At 39.2% G+C, this 14,430-nt stretch overlaps 2 protein-coding genes across 5 annotated transcripts in view; one reads left to right on the top strand and one right to left on the bottom strand.

Moving 5' to 3' along the window:
- Positions 1–3,899, bottom strand: part of LRRC41 (leucine rich repeat containing 41) — a 23,642-nt gene extending 19,743 nt beyond the window's left edge. Inside the window, exons 1-3 of one of the 4 annotated variants that reach the window (XM_061632864.1) lie at positions 3,544–3,840; positions 3,242–3,328; positions 818–888 (exon numbers count right to left, since the gene is read on the bottom strand). In XM_061632864.1, the coding sequence (XP_061488848.1) occupies positions 818–888; positions 3,242–3,328; positions 3,544–3,655 (270 nt within the window). In that variant the 5' untranslated portion in view covers positions 3,656–3,840. Of the gene's footprint in view, positions 1–817; positions 889–3,241; positions 3,329–3,477 lie in introns of all 4 variants that reach the window. The other 3 variants (XM_061632863.1, XM_061632866.1, XM_061632865.1) reach the window with 3 other exon arrangements.
- Positions 3,900–3,943: 44 nt separating this feature from the next.
- LOC133387650 (cytochrome b-c1 complex subunit 6, mitochondrial) lies at positions 3,944–8,214 on the top strand. Its single transcript, XM_061632868.1, has 4 exons — positions 3,944–4,073; positions 5,695–5,721; positions 6,915–7,076; positions 7,977–8,214. Exons 1-4 carry the CDS (start codon positions 4,023–4,025, stop codon positions 8,007–8,009), a joined length of 273 nt encoding a protein of 90 aa, XP_061488852.1. The 5' UTR covers positions 3,944–4,022; the 3' UTR covers positions 8,010–8,214.
- The last annotated feature ends 6,216 nt before the right edge of the window (positions 8,215–14,430 follow it).

The following is a 14,430-nucleotide window of genomic DNA, read 5'->3' on the forward strand; positions in this document are numbered from 1 at the left end:
TTATTAAAAATTAATGTACAGTCTGGATTGTCAGGAGGTATCCTAATTGCAAAGAGTTTGATCTAATGGCACTCCATATTATTTACAGGGAAAAGGAAACACTATGAAAAGCATTTCTAAGTAAAAATAAAATAGAATCTAAGACCTAGTTCTCACTGAGGTAGTAAGCCTGTGCCTAGGCTATACCACTTCAGACTGGAAGTGGAGGCTCACATGAATGAATGCTCCTCCATACAAAATATCCTCACCCGCAGATAATTAGATGCCAGGGAGAAGAACTCGAGCCTCGGTTTTCCCCAGACGTGCTTGTTTCCAATGTGTAGGGATATTGTTTTCTCCAGATAAGCATTCCATCATGTGAGCCCCCACTTTCAGCTTATATATCAACAGGAACTCAGTGAGGGTTAAAGTCATAGAGATACTGATACATAGGCTTCTCAGGCTCAGTTTTAAATAACAGGTCCAGAAGCTAAACATCAGGAAGTTTTGGACTTTTGCTTGCAAGAAACAGTGTGTAAGGCTGTGGTTAACCAGAACAAAAACTTGCTAAATGTACTCTGACAACAAAATATTTGGAAAGTAATGGAGCATTATTGGCTCTGTAGAGAGGCAGACATCCTACACAGACTGCCTACAGGACACGTAATTGCCTGATACAGTTGTCCAACAGATAGATCTATATCTAGAATAAAGGTTGCCAGTGAAACTGGTCCAATTGGACCATCACAGTTAGCACAGATAGGCCGAAGTAACCATGAAGGTAGGAAGCATGGTCTCCTCAAGTATGTCAGTTTTGTGTTTTGTATTCTTAACCTACCTCTAATCTAGAAGGTCTTGTTTTCATGATGTCAAACCACAGCTTGCACCATATAGGTTGGGTTGAGAGTCCTGAGGAAATATATAATATACTTCTTAAAAATGACAATTAAAATGCACAGTTAGCTTTACCTATATGCATGCATACAGCTCTATTTGACATGTGATTTATAACCAGTTAAGGCTGCAGTTCTACACACACTTCTGGTTACTCATGCATGAGATCGTGCTGCAAACAGGTAACTGATAACAAAACTGAAGAATAGTAAAAGTTACAAATTCACTTTCAAAAGTCTGCTTCAAATTTAAACTGAACACTTAAGTTGGAAGTTTTTCTTTAACTACAGGAGTATCTGTTAGGTTATTCTATTCTTTACACAGGAATCTTATGCTGAAACGACGTGTAGTTACTCAAGTCAACCCAGTGAGTCCTCAGCCAAGATCACTGCAGGCCTCACATTAAACTGCATTAACCACTACTTAAGTGTACTGCCCGATTCATTAGGGAGTAAAATTTGAAAAGTATATTTTATTACATTCTAATTTGAAGAGCTTGATTTCTTCAGATGAGGTTACTAAATTTTAAGAGCGCTCAGAATCTAGCCTAATCTGCTAACATCTCCTATTGCAACAATTCCCAGAATCCAATTGAAATAAAGTTGGCAGCAGTGTGAAGCTATATTATTTACCTGCCCTCCTCCTATGGAGCTCAGGGTAACATTTTAGCCTGAGAAGATGGTGAGGCTGAGCAAGTGACTAGCCCACTGCCAGCCTGTGACCATAAATTTGGACATGGCTTTAGGGGAAGACAGCATATGAAGCTGTCTCACACACAGTCAGACCTTTTGTCCATCTAGTTCAGTATTGTCTATAAAATGACTGCCAGCAGCTCTCTAGATTTTTAGAGAGGAGTACATATCATACAGAAAGCGGGATTGGACCGAGATGAAGGAGGTGTGAAAATTGGAGGGAGAAATATCAATAATTTAAGATATGCAGTCACTACCATACTACTAGCAGAAACCAGTAATGATCTGAAACGAATGCTGATGAAAGTTAAAAGAGGAAAGCACAAAAGCAGGACTACAGCTGAAAGTCAAGAAGACTAAAGTAATGACAACAGAAGAGTTATGTAACTTTGAAGTTGACAACGAGGACATTGAACTTGTCAAAGATTATCAATACCTTGGGACAGTCATTAACCAAAATGGAGATGATAAGAAATCAGAAGAAGGCTAGGACTGAGGGCAGCTATGAGAGAATTAGAAAAGGTCCTCAAATGCAAAGACGCATCACTGAACACTAAAGTCAGGATCATTCAGACCATGGTATTTCCAATCTCTATGTATGGATGTGAAAGTTGGACAGTGAAAAAAGCGGATAAGAGAAAAATCAACTCATTTGAAATGCGGTGTTGGAGGAGAGCTTTGCGCATACCATGGAATGCGAGAAAGACAAATAATTGGGTGTTAGAACAAATTAAACCAGAACTATCATTAGAAGCTAAAATGATGAAGCTGAGGTTATCATACTTTGGACACATAATGAGAAGGCAGGATTCACTAGAAAAGACAATAATGCTGGGAAAAACAGAAGGGAGCAGAAAAAGAGGAAGACCAAACAAGAGATTGATTCCATAAAGGAAGCCACAGACCTGAACTTACAAGATCTGAACAGGGTGGTTTATAACAGATGCTATTGGAGGTCATTGATTCATAGGGTTGCCATAAGTCATGATCGACTTGAAGGAACATAATAACAACAAAAATTTTCTGACTCTATCTCAGGTTGCCAGGGATTGAATCTGGGACCTTCTGTGTGTACAGCATATAGGAAACCTAACACTTTAATCACTGTATCACTCCAGTTTCTAAAGTATTGTTTATTGTCCTGTGCTCAAAAGGTTCTAAACAAATTATTTGATATGTATAGTAGTTTTTATAAAAAGATTAATAATTGTGTCCTGAAATTCCTCTGCTCTTTTACAGAACTCAGTAACTATAATGGCTCAGGCTGCAAACCAAAGCACACTTGGGTTGCAGCCCTAACCTCACTTACTTGGAAGTAAGTGCCACTGAATGCAGTGGGACTTACTTCTGAGTAAACATGGTTAGGATTGTGCTATTACTTGGGAGTATACAACACTGAAATCAGTGGAGCAGACTTCAGAGTATACATATCAACACATTTCCATCTTGACAAGAATAGAAACCACTTAACCCATTTTGTTGACACCAGGAAAACTGACACTTGGGAATATGGAGAAAAAGGATCTGTCTTAATCACAAAATGAATTAACTAAACTATGATAAGTACTAAAGAAATAAAGTTTTGAAATGCTTGAGAAAGAAACTAGTCTTCTCAGGACAGCAGAAAACACTATTTGTTAGCAGGATTCTATCCCTCCCCCAGCAAAGTAACTGACCTTTTTTCACAGCCGTCTCCTCAATTCGTTCCAGGTAGTAGATGTTAAGCAGTGGTAATATTCCCTGAAGTACTGGACCTGGAAGTGCTTTTGTGAGGAGAAATCAACACAAAGCTGTATTTCAGTTACAGAAAGTAGCAGTTTTAGGTGAATTGATAACGCGGCCTATTTAGAGTGCCCCGATCCCTTAACGCACTATGGATTGATTCTCGCATTTCACCGCATAAATAGAGTACCTGTCCGAATTTGGGGGAGATGAGAGCTGAATCAGATCGCAGTTAGGTCCCTTTTCCCCTTCTTACCCCAAACCTCTTTCTCCACGTGTCTCATGGCGGAGCTGACCACTGCCCCGCTTAGCTCAAAAAGGCTGAGGGGAGTCCGGTCAGCGATCTTTTCCCCAGATTCGGTCTCCATACTGTTCAGGCGACTGGGCTACTCAGTGAGAACCCGGATGGATTACGCCATCTTGAGAAGGTCACTCATTGTTATGCAGACGTGTGATGCTACCATACTAAGCAGGTCGAGTATTCCCACTCTAGCGCCATTTTAGCGGAACTTGTAGCCATATTGGTAAGGTCGTGAATATCATGTGCGCATCCTAAACGCAGGCGTCATCTTGTATGTCGGAAAAAAGGAGCCATCTGAAGGAGGTCCGTCGGTACTTAGCGTCTTCTCGGAAACTGCGCTGTGGGTGAGTGGGCGGGATTTCCGTTGAGCTTGCGGATGACCCTTGGGCGTCCTTCTGAGGCAGCTAAGCGAGGGTTGAGAAAGCTTTGCGGAGATGGGGTGGCAGGATGAGAAAGCTTTGGAAGGCCGAAGCGGGGATCCTGAGGTGAGCGTCTTCCTTCACCGTAGTGGGAGTGGGGAAAGCAAGGCTGCTTATGCTTTAATCTCCGGAATTTTGTGTATTTTCCTTCTTCCCTTCTGCTGCTGGGCCTTCATCTACCTCCTGATTTTCTTTCTCGGTTCTCTGGTCTTTGCCTGGTCTCCCTCCTAATAGGACTGTGGTTGATCTGTTAATAGCTGAGGCTGTAATCCTATACACAACTATCTGGAAATAAATGCCACTGAACACATGGATTGCACTCTCAGTGGACCTTCCTTATACTGTCCATGGTCTGAGACCATCAGACATCAGCCAATAGGTAATATGCATCCATCGTGACCTGCTTCTAAGTTTTCTAGAACTGCCTGTGGCTGGAGCAGAGTTCTGTCTTCTTTATACTTATTGCTTTTATTGTGCCTGCTATCGACTCTCTCCTGCTTTCTCCTTGGCAGTCATAGGTTCATTTTTCTATAGGCTCTGTGTTGGTTATTCAGAAAAAAAAAAATCTGAAAATAGGTGACTCTCCAGCCTATTTTTTTCTCTCCCATCTTGCTTTTGTTTATTTAAAATATTTGTTATTCCCCGTTGCCAAAACAATCCCACAGTGGGATACAACTAAAATTCAACAGCAATAGATTTTTATAGAGGTCTTAACTTCCGTATTTATGTGCACATGCATTGTCTGCTGTCCAAATAACAGATCAGATTGCCCAGATGCAGCCTGCTTGTTTTTAATAAATGATCTCTGCCAGGGGTCTTGCAGTTTAATATCTGTGTTCCTTACAATATCTAGTATACTGTTACGGCTGCAAACATTAAGCATAATTTCATACAGCTGCTGTTCTTTTCAGGGTTGTTTCTGTTTATTCCTGGCTTTGGTATTGGTTTGTCCCATCTCCATTTGAATTTAAAGATACATATTCTGGTATGCTTGCTGGACCTGGCTATCCTTTATTTATCCTGTCCCATATTATGTTGCTTCATAGTGCTTTCAGTGTAATGCTACCTCAGACTCCCACATTTAGTTACTTTATGACTTGCAAACTTGTTCCATTTGCTTCTATCATATCTGTTCCAGTACTTCTCTAGCCATATCCAAGAGACTTTCCATAAGGCCTTCTTTGGCTTAGCCTGATTTTCATTTTGCTCCTGACACCCACCCTTAATAAAGGCTATCTCCAGTGCCTAAGGAGGTGGAGACTTTCCTGTGAGTTTAGTTCTGGTTTTAGCTAAACCTTATTTTTTCTCCAGCAATGAGGACTTTATTCCACAGTGATAAAGTGGCCCAGTATACCACTTGTCTCCAAGTACTTTCCCCCCAAAGATGTAGTGAATTTTCTTATTCTGTAACATAGTGAAAGGTTTCAAGTCCAGACTGTTAAAATGTGCATGTATATTGGTTCTGAAGATCAGCTTGAATGGACAATTTTGAATAAATATTTAGGAGTAACAAACTATTGTACTAAGCAAATGTAAATTATATGTGGCAAAAGAGAAGCTGTGTATTAGAGCAGAAATGCAAATAATTGAAACTGCAATTGGTTTTGATATGGGTAAGTATGCTCACATTATGTACATATTATGACACTTAATGAGCCCGTTCTTACTCTCTTGTCTTTTTATCCAGGAGGAGGAGGAAGAAGAAGAGCTTGTGGTATGTAAACTTAATTATAACAACAGTGGGGAAAGAGAAGTCGTTCACAGGTTTTCATAAGAGCAGCAGCCTTCTTAAAACTTATTCCACAAAATGTCCCATTTGTATTTAGAAAACCCGAATAAGATACAAAGGAGTGGGGGTGGGGAAATGAAGAATATTTTGTTTCAAAGCTGAAAGTTCATTAGCTAAGTTCTAATGCATAGCTTACCTTGCTGTAGAAAGGCTATTTGCATCACATTTTGCCATATAGAAAGTGCCATACAGATCCTGTCTGTTCTTGGGATCACAATGTAAATACTGCTGTAGTACTTATTGTGATAACTTGTATAGTTTGAATATTTCTGAAGTCTTGCAACAGCTTATTTATTACATGAACCCTTACTGACAAAGCAATAAAAATTAATTCTGCCAAACTTAGGTGTAGTTTTCTTTCCTTCCTAGCAGTGTGTAACCTTTTCCCTAGAGACTGATAAGTCAGGAACAAAATGGTGATAAATTTGTACATAAATTGCATGGGTCAAGTATGATGAAAGTCCTATGTCTTTTCTGTATTTATTTTGAGTCTTATTATTTAAACAATAATATATAAAAAGGTTCAAAACAAATATGAAAATGACAACACTTTTATCATACTTGAACAATGCAATTTGTTTTCCACATTCAATTTTTATATATTGCGAAGACACTGGTAATGTCTTGTAGTACTGTATCATAGACTTTTTCCCTTTGCAAAATATACTTCTAAACCACAGTATTTGAAACTTATTTTTGCAAGCAACTTCTTAAACATGAAATTCTTCTCCCATTCTAGAGCAAAGATAGGCACCATCTGGATTGCAATCTATAAGTAGGCTCTGCACCCTGATGAAGTTAGGCTTAGTTCACATACTCATATTTACAATCCTGAGGCTCTTGGTTTTAAATATTTTTCCAGGTCACCTGGCTGTGGCAGTAAGGTTGGAAGTGTGCAGGTATATTGTTTTGACAGCAACACATTGTTAATGCCCTGCATTGAAGAGCTCATTATTTTTATGCTTATCATTATCTATTCAGGTCTAGCTATAGAAGGCTTTTGTATTCTAGGTTGTTATGGTAAGATTGAACCTCTCTCTCAGTAATGACTCATCTGTATTAACAGTTTTTATTCCAGTTTTGCTTTTCCTATGTTTCCTATGTGGTTTTTCTTCCAGGATCCTTTAACTGCTATCAGAGAGCATTGTGAACAGATGGAAAAATGCGTGAAAGCTCGGGAACGTTTGCAGGAGTGTGATGCTCGAGTGTCATCCAGGTCCCATACAGAGGAGCAGTGTACAGAGGAGCTGTTTGACTTCTTGCATGCTAGAGACCATTGTGTAAGTTTGCCTCAGAGTGGCTTTTAAGTGTGAACACTGGTTTGTGGTTGAATACCTTATTTCACTAGTATTGAGCCATAGATACTCTGAGTGTCAATATAGACTAAATAATTGAATTGAAATACTACCTTGACATCTATCCTATGGATGTAGAATTGCTGTCTGTTTCATAAGGGAAAGTACATACTACTGGAATTTGTGCTTTATTAATAGTTTAGAAGTGTTGTGTAGTAACGACTCAAAGGCTTGTGAAAGAAGTATTGCAGATCGGCCTGTTGCGTATAAAGTATAGCTCTCCATAACCAACTTTCTAGATTGTAAGCAGGCAAGAATATATTGTGCAAGAATGCAGTTGGCTTCCAAAGGGGGCAAGATAGTAGCTCTCTTCAGGGGTTACACTGAATTAAGCATGTGATGAGTGTGCTAGCTTCGCCTTCCATCACCATTGGATCTCTTGCTATGAGTTGAGAGGGTGAACTTCTGATGTGGGGAGCCCCCTGTACTCTAATTTAGAATCCTGATTTTCTAAAATGCATGGAGGCTTTACAAATATAGGAGGCTCCCTGTTTCAGGACTCCACAAGTTGTTGGGAGATGGGAAATGTTAAGGGGCCAGAGCTAGTGCACACATCCCTGCTGCCTCCTTATGTATTTACATTACTCTTAAGTATAAAGCCTGAGGACGGCTATTAAATAAGTGTTTAGTATATGTTTATTTATTTATTTATTATACTTTTATACCGCCCCATAGCCGAAGCTCTCTGGGTGGTTTACAGTAACTAAAAACATATACAATTTAAAAATGCATCTTTTAAAAAACAATTTAAAACACAATAAAGAAGTTACTGTTGCTAAAGAAGCTCCTGTTCTTATTTAATTTTTTTATCTTTGGGTTTTTCAGGTGGCTCATAAACTCTTCTCCAAATTGAAATAAATGTTCATACAAGTGATGAAAACCTGAACTTGTTCCAATTGAGTAAATATGCTGCCCTGCATTGAGAATACATGGAACTAGCTCTCTGATAGTTCTGAGGAAATTTTGTAGTTGCCATCAGGAGACATCTGTGTTCTGTGGAAGATTTGCAGCTGCTAACAAAGTGTTTATGTAGATTCCAATATTAAACATATTTCCTGTCAAATGTGAAAATGTTTGCTTATTATGACAACAAAGAAGTATCTTAGCACGTTCTGAATTTGAACATTACCAAAATTCAGGCATTTTAGTAATGCATAGTATCAAATTTTCATTACACTGAAAACTATTTAATTGCATTTAGATCTTAATTTCCTGGGTTAAAAACCCAAACATTAAAAATGTAAAAATGAAACAAACAGTACTGATTAGACAGCAGCAACTAATATCTTTAACAGTAACTGTGAAACAAAAATAAAGAGGCAGTGGGAAAACATATTCTTCTATAAGTAGAAATATTTCTGCAACATTATATGTAGTCAAGATGCAGAAACTACAACAGCATTTTGGAAATGCTGCAACTGGTTAGGGAGGTTTTGTGTGGGGATAGTATGTGGCTTTAGGGCCCTGAACATCTGGCCCAGCATGTGCTCTTGCTGCCGCCTCTATTCCATGTCAATTATCTTCTCTGAATAATACATAACTTGCTTTTCCTGCTTTCTTTTTTTTTTTTACAATAATTTTTATTCAAATTTTCATAAAACATACAAAACAAAATCATAGAACATTCAAAGACAAAAAACAAAACAAAAATGATTAAACAAAAAAATAAAATGTTGACTTCCCATTTGTCGCAGATCAAATCAGTTATAGGTCTACAATATATAACAATCCTGTCTCTTAAATTATATTATAAAATCACTTTCCTCCAGTAGTTATCTTAATTAATCATCAAATCTCATAAACATTACTTTATTCTTTCCACAAAAAGTCAGAGAGGTTTCAATTCTTTAAGAAATATATCTATCAATTTTTCTCCTAATAAACATGTCGATTAATCCATCTCAATAATAATAATAATCTTATTGTCATAACAATAGTCCAAATAAACATATCGATTAATCCATCTCATCAAAATCTGTTAGGTCCAATAATTTCAATAGCCATTATTCCATTATCCATATTAATTCCATCTTCCATCTTCAATAGTCCTGTTAAGTCCAGTAATTTCAGTGTCCAATCTTCCATTATCAGTATTCCATAATAATCTTGCTGTCATAACCATAGTCATATAATAAGAGTCTGATGGGAATTTCCTCTATCCCAAATATTTTCTTGCCATCAATTCTGAATAAGTTGCTGAAATATTGTTGTAAAGTCATATCTCTGTTCTTCTTTTTTACAAAATGCACTGGCTCATCTCTTGAGAGTTTTTCCATTGTCACATGGCTGCAGTTAATTCCATAGATTTTCTCTATATCAAGCTCCATCACGTCATTCCAGTCCAGAAGATTATCCAAGCCATTGATAACTTTATCTCTAATATCTTCATTAATTTCTTCAGAGATAACGTTAAATTCCAAACAGTAGATTTTATTTCTAATATCCATAAACTCCAGATCTTTTTCCAATTCCACATTTGTTCCAATCTCCAGGGCTTGTATCTTCCCTTTATTTTTTCTTTTCTCATCTCTGATCTCATTCTCCTCTCTCACAGGATCCCCTATTTCTTTAAGCTCCTGCGTCATTTTGCTCAGTTCAATTTTCAGCTCCTTACTGCCCTGTCGCAGGGTTTGTTTCGTTATCTCAATCTCATCCATTATTTTCTGAAACATAATTACTTCCAGATTCTCAGCCACTTTCTTGATTGCCATTTTTAAAACCACGAAAACAAAACAAAACAAAAATAAAGAAGAACCACTTCTTATTTCAGCAACAATTGGGTTAATATTCCAGGCTTGATGACATCACAGTATAAACAGAGCAGCCTGCCTTATCTATGTTCAAGAATACAAAACAAATTTAGTTCCCAGCATCAAAACAGTTAGTGGCGTCGTGAAGAAGCAGATTCGTCAAAATAAAATAGACCAAAAAGAGAATAGTCCCAGACAATATAATGTTCCTCGGAATAGAAATCCCTCTTCTGTTTATATCTTTAGAATGCACTTCCAGGACAGCTTTTTGCAATAGAAACGGAGATAAGCTGTTAATTTCGTGAATAACAGAGAAGAGTTATAGCTCACCCAGAAGTTCTTTAAAGCTGATTCATTTGACAAATCTCTTTTTGCTGCAACAATTTAAACCAAGTAAAAAAAAGAATAGAAAGAAGGGTGCTTGCCTGTTAGTCCGTTTTCTCTTTGAAGAAAAGATAAACGTATCGCATTAATCAGATAGAGCTTGTTCGGAAGTCCGTCCGGCATTGCTGGCTGGACCTTTTCTCATAAATTAATGAAATCCAGTCCTCCCAACAAAAACAGGCTTTTGAGGTTGATCTCTACGTTTCTCCCTGCCCGGGAGAAATTTCATCAGTCAAAAAAAAAATGTTCTGACTGATTTATATCTGAATAAGCTTCTTTTGAGGCGGGAGCCCGTCTCAAAAGCAGGCACAAGCAAAGTCACCCTTCCCGGAAGTCGCTTTTCCTGCTTTCTTTAAAGGGGATGGAAATCCTAAAACTTGAAGAGATTATATAAATATATGTTTGCGCAACAACAGTATGCACAGAATTTCCATTAGTGAGGTAAATTGGGGTTTTTTTAAAAAAAATATTCTATCTACATTGTCACACATGCACCCTGGCGGCTTGTATGTACCCTCTCTCTCACTCACTCATGCGGTGCCTGTGTAGTGTGTATGTACCAGCTGTGTTACAGTATGTGTACAGCTGTGTAGCAGCTTTGTTAGCCTGTGCAGCTGGAAACATTCCTATCCAGATATCAATCCTGCATTGAGGGAGTCCTACTAGAAGGAAAAGAATTGCCACTGGCAGATCCAAGTGCAGAATCAGAGCTGCTAAGTTCCTGTACTCTATGGTAACCTAACTGCTCTGATAGCCATAGCACCAGGTTTGCAACATGTTTGGGCAAGCTTATTAAGGCCTTGTTAATTTGTTCTCTGATTGATACCATGAGCATCCCTTTCCCAATCTTAACAGAACTGCAATCTTTTGTGTGTCAGACGTTCTCTTGTGATCTGGACAGGTTTCATCCACATCTGAAGTGAAAGTGCCTGTGAAGAATCCTTTGCAGTCACCTCTGGAATGTGCTCTTATTTCAAGTGTGTGTGTGAAGGGAGGGAGGTTGATCAAGTAGGTTTAATAGCTGCCTGACTTGCAAACATCTCAACATAATAACAATGGGGAAAGCTTTACCTGCTAAGCTTTTGACAGACAAATGTTTAAAAGGACAGGTGTCCTAATTTAACGAAACAATATCCTATGGAAAGCCTCTAGGGTAAATTTATTTCATTTATATCCCACCTTTCCTCTAAGGAGCTCAAGGTGGCGCACAAACATAGTTCTCCCCCTCCTGATTTTATTCTCAAAACAACCCTGTGAGGCAGGTTAGGCTGAGAGACTGTGATTGGCCCAAGGTCACTCAGCAAGTTGGGATTTGAACCTTGGTCTCCCAGGTCTCAGTCTGACATAACCACTATACCACATGGACACCCCCCCCGATGTTTCGTGTGACTTGCCATTGAATGGCAGAGAAATTCTAGGACAGCCTCAATATTAGGTCCCTCCAGATTTTGGACAACAATTCCAGGCAGCTCTAGGGCATGCTTCACCAGAGTGGTGTGCAGAGTCTTTGCATATCAGGGAGTCGGCAAAAGCATGAGAGTCTGTTTTAAAGATCAGAAACAAAGGTTACTCTAGATATCAATTCTGTATAGTGGACATAGGCTATGTCTTACTGTCAGAGGATGCTCTTGACAAGGGTTTATTTTTTATTACATTTATACCCCTCCTTTCTTTTCATAATAGAAACCCAAGGCAGCTGACATGGTTCCCAGGTGGTCTCCCATCCAGGCACTGACCAGACCTGACCCTGCTTAGGTTCAGCAGCACGCTAGCCACATGTGCCTTCAGACTATAGCTAACCTTGTTTGGGCTGAGGGCTGCATCCACCCTTGGGCACATCCAGGGGATGTACATCAGTAGTGGGTGTGGCTACCCCACATTATCATGCACACCCTTTTCTTCAGCCTATTCAGGGAGGAGACGTTATGCATCCACCTCAGCACTGCATCTCCTTTAACTTTTTGTTGCTCTGCCACTGCCTCCAATATTGGTGGGATCTTTTTTGGGAGGTGGAGGGAATTTGACTGAGGGCTAGATCAGGCTCCTAATGGGGTTAGAAACCTGCTGTAAGAAAAACAGACCGCAGCTTTGAAAGTGAGGTGAGGCAATTCAAGAGTTTATGAATGAAGAATTAGTGGAAGGCCATTATTTCCTGCTGGGAAACAGTCCTGTGAGCTTTTTCCCCCTTGTCCTTTTCAGATTTACCTACCAACTTACTGTTTCTCATATATGTAGAAATGCATGATGTATAAATTATTCTGAAGTGTCCCATGTGCTACAAGTTACTGAGACTGAATCTGTCCAAATTTTGACAAAAATCTGTCAACAAATACAGAAAACTTAATGGCCCACAGATTGGAAGCGTTCAATACGCATCCCAATTCCAAAGAAAGGGGATCCCAGGGGATGCAGTAATTATTGAACTATTGCCTTAATATCCCATGCAAGTAAAGTAATGCTCAAGATGTGCTTTATAGGTTACAGCAAAGCCTTTGATTGTGTAGAATAGACCATGAAAAACTATGGAATGCTTTAAAAGAAATGGGGGTGCCACAGCATCTTATTGTCTTGATGCACAATCTATACTCTGGACAGGAGGCTGCTGTAAGGACAATATGGAGAAACTGATTGGTTCCCAATTGGAAATGGTGTAAGACGGGTGTATTTTATCACCCTATTTGTTTAATCTATATGCAGAACATATCATATGGAAAGTGGGATTGGACCAAGATGAAGGAGGTGTGAAAATTGGAGGGAGAAATGTCAATAATTTAAGGTATGCAGACGGTACCATACTACTAGCAGAAACCAGCAAATGATTTGAAATGAATGCTGATGAAAGTTAAAGAAAGCAGAAAAGCAGGGCTACAGCTGAACATCAAGAAGACTAAAGTAATGGCAACAGAAGATTTATGTAACTTTAAAGTTGACAATGAGGACATTGAACTTGTCAAGGATTATCAATACCTTGAAATGGAGACAATAGTGAAGAAATGGGAAGAAGGCTAGGACTGGGGAGGGCAGCTATGAGAGAACTAGAAAAGGTCCTCAGATGCAAAGATGTATCACTAAACGCTAAAGTCAGGATCATTCAGACCATGGTATTTCCGATCTCTGTATGGATGTGAAAAAAGCAGATAAGAGAAAAATCAACTCATTTGAAATGTGGTGTTGGAGGAGAGCTTTGCGTATACTGTACCATGGATTGTGAAAAGGACAAATAATTGGGTGTTAGAACAAATTAAACCAGAACTATCACTAGAAGCTAAAATAATGAAATTGAGGTTATCATACTTTGGACACATAATGAGAAGGCAGGATTTTCTAGAAAAGACAATAATGCTGGGAAAAACAGAAGGGAGTAGAAAAAGAGGAAGACCAAACCAGAGATGGATTGATTCCATAAAGGAAGCCACCGACCTGAACTTAAACATCTGAACGGGGTGGTTCATGACAAATGCCAACAAACTTTTTTCTCCAACACTTGATGCTCTGCAATCAAATTGAACCAAACTACCATAAATGCCTTGCAAAGCTCAGTCTTATCTGTGTGTACTCAGGAGGAATTCTAATTAGTTCCAATCAGACATACTTCCAAGTATGTATAGACAGGAATCCAATCTAAACCAGGGACAAGGAACCTTTTCCAGCCCAAGCTCCATGTTCCATTGTAGGTGGTATTCCAGAGGGGCACATGTCAGTAGGAATATTTCCACCACAACAAGACAGATGAGCAGGGGAGGGTTGCTTGGAGCACCTGCCAGCAGCAGCACCCAACCTGCAGCTATCCTTGGTGGTCCTTACTCAGGGGAAAGGCCAACAGGGCAAGATATGTTAGGTACGGCTACTACACATAAGGCGCTGGGGAGGGAAATGTCTGGAGGCTGCATGAAATTAAGCGTGTGTGTGTATGTGCACACCAACAAACATACACAAATATATCTTTGGAGATGGCAGGTGTTGCCACCACTCACCAAATGCTCAGAGGCACATGTTACCAAATTCTTCCAAGCTACACAGCAAGTGGATTGGACTGTGAAAGATCAACCCAAAGTGTGTTTGCATTCTGACAAATTTGTAGGGCAGTCCAATATCTCAGAGAGTTCAGGTCTCCTGCTGCCCTGGTGCATTCACTATAGCTGCCC

This window comes from Rhineura floridana, chromosome 6, assembly GCF_030035675.1.
Source record: "Rhineura floridana isolate rRhiFlo1 chromosome 6, rRhiFlo1.hap2, whole genome shotgun sequence".
In the NCBI taxonomy this organism is placed as follows: Eukaryota; Metazoa; Chordata; class Lepidosauria; order Squamata; family Rhineuridae; genus Rhineura; species Rhineura floridana.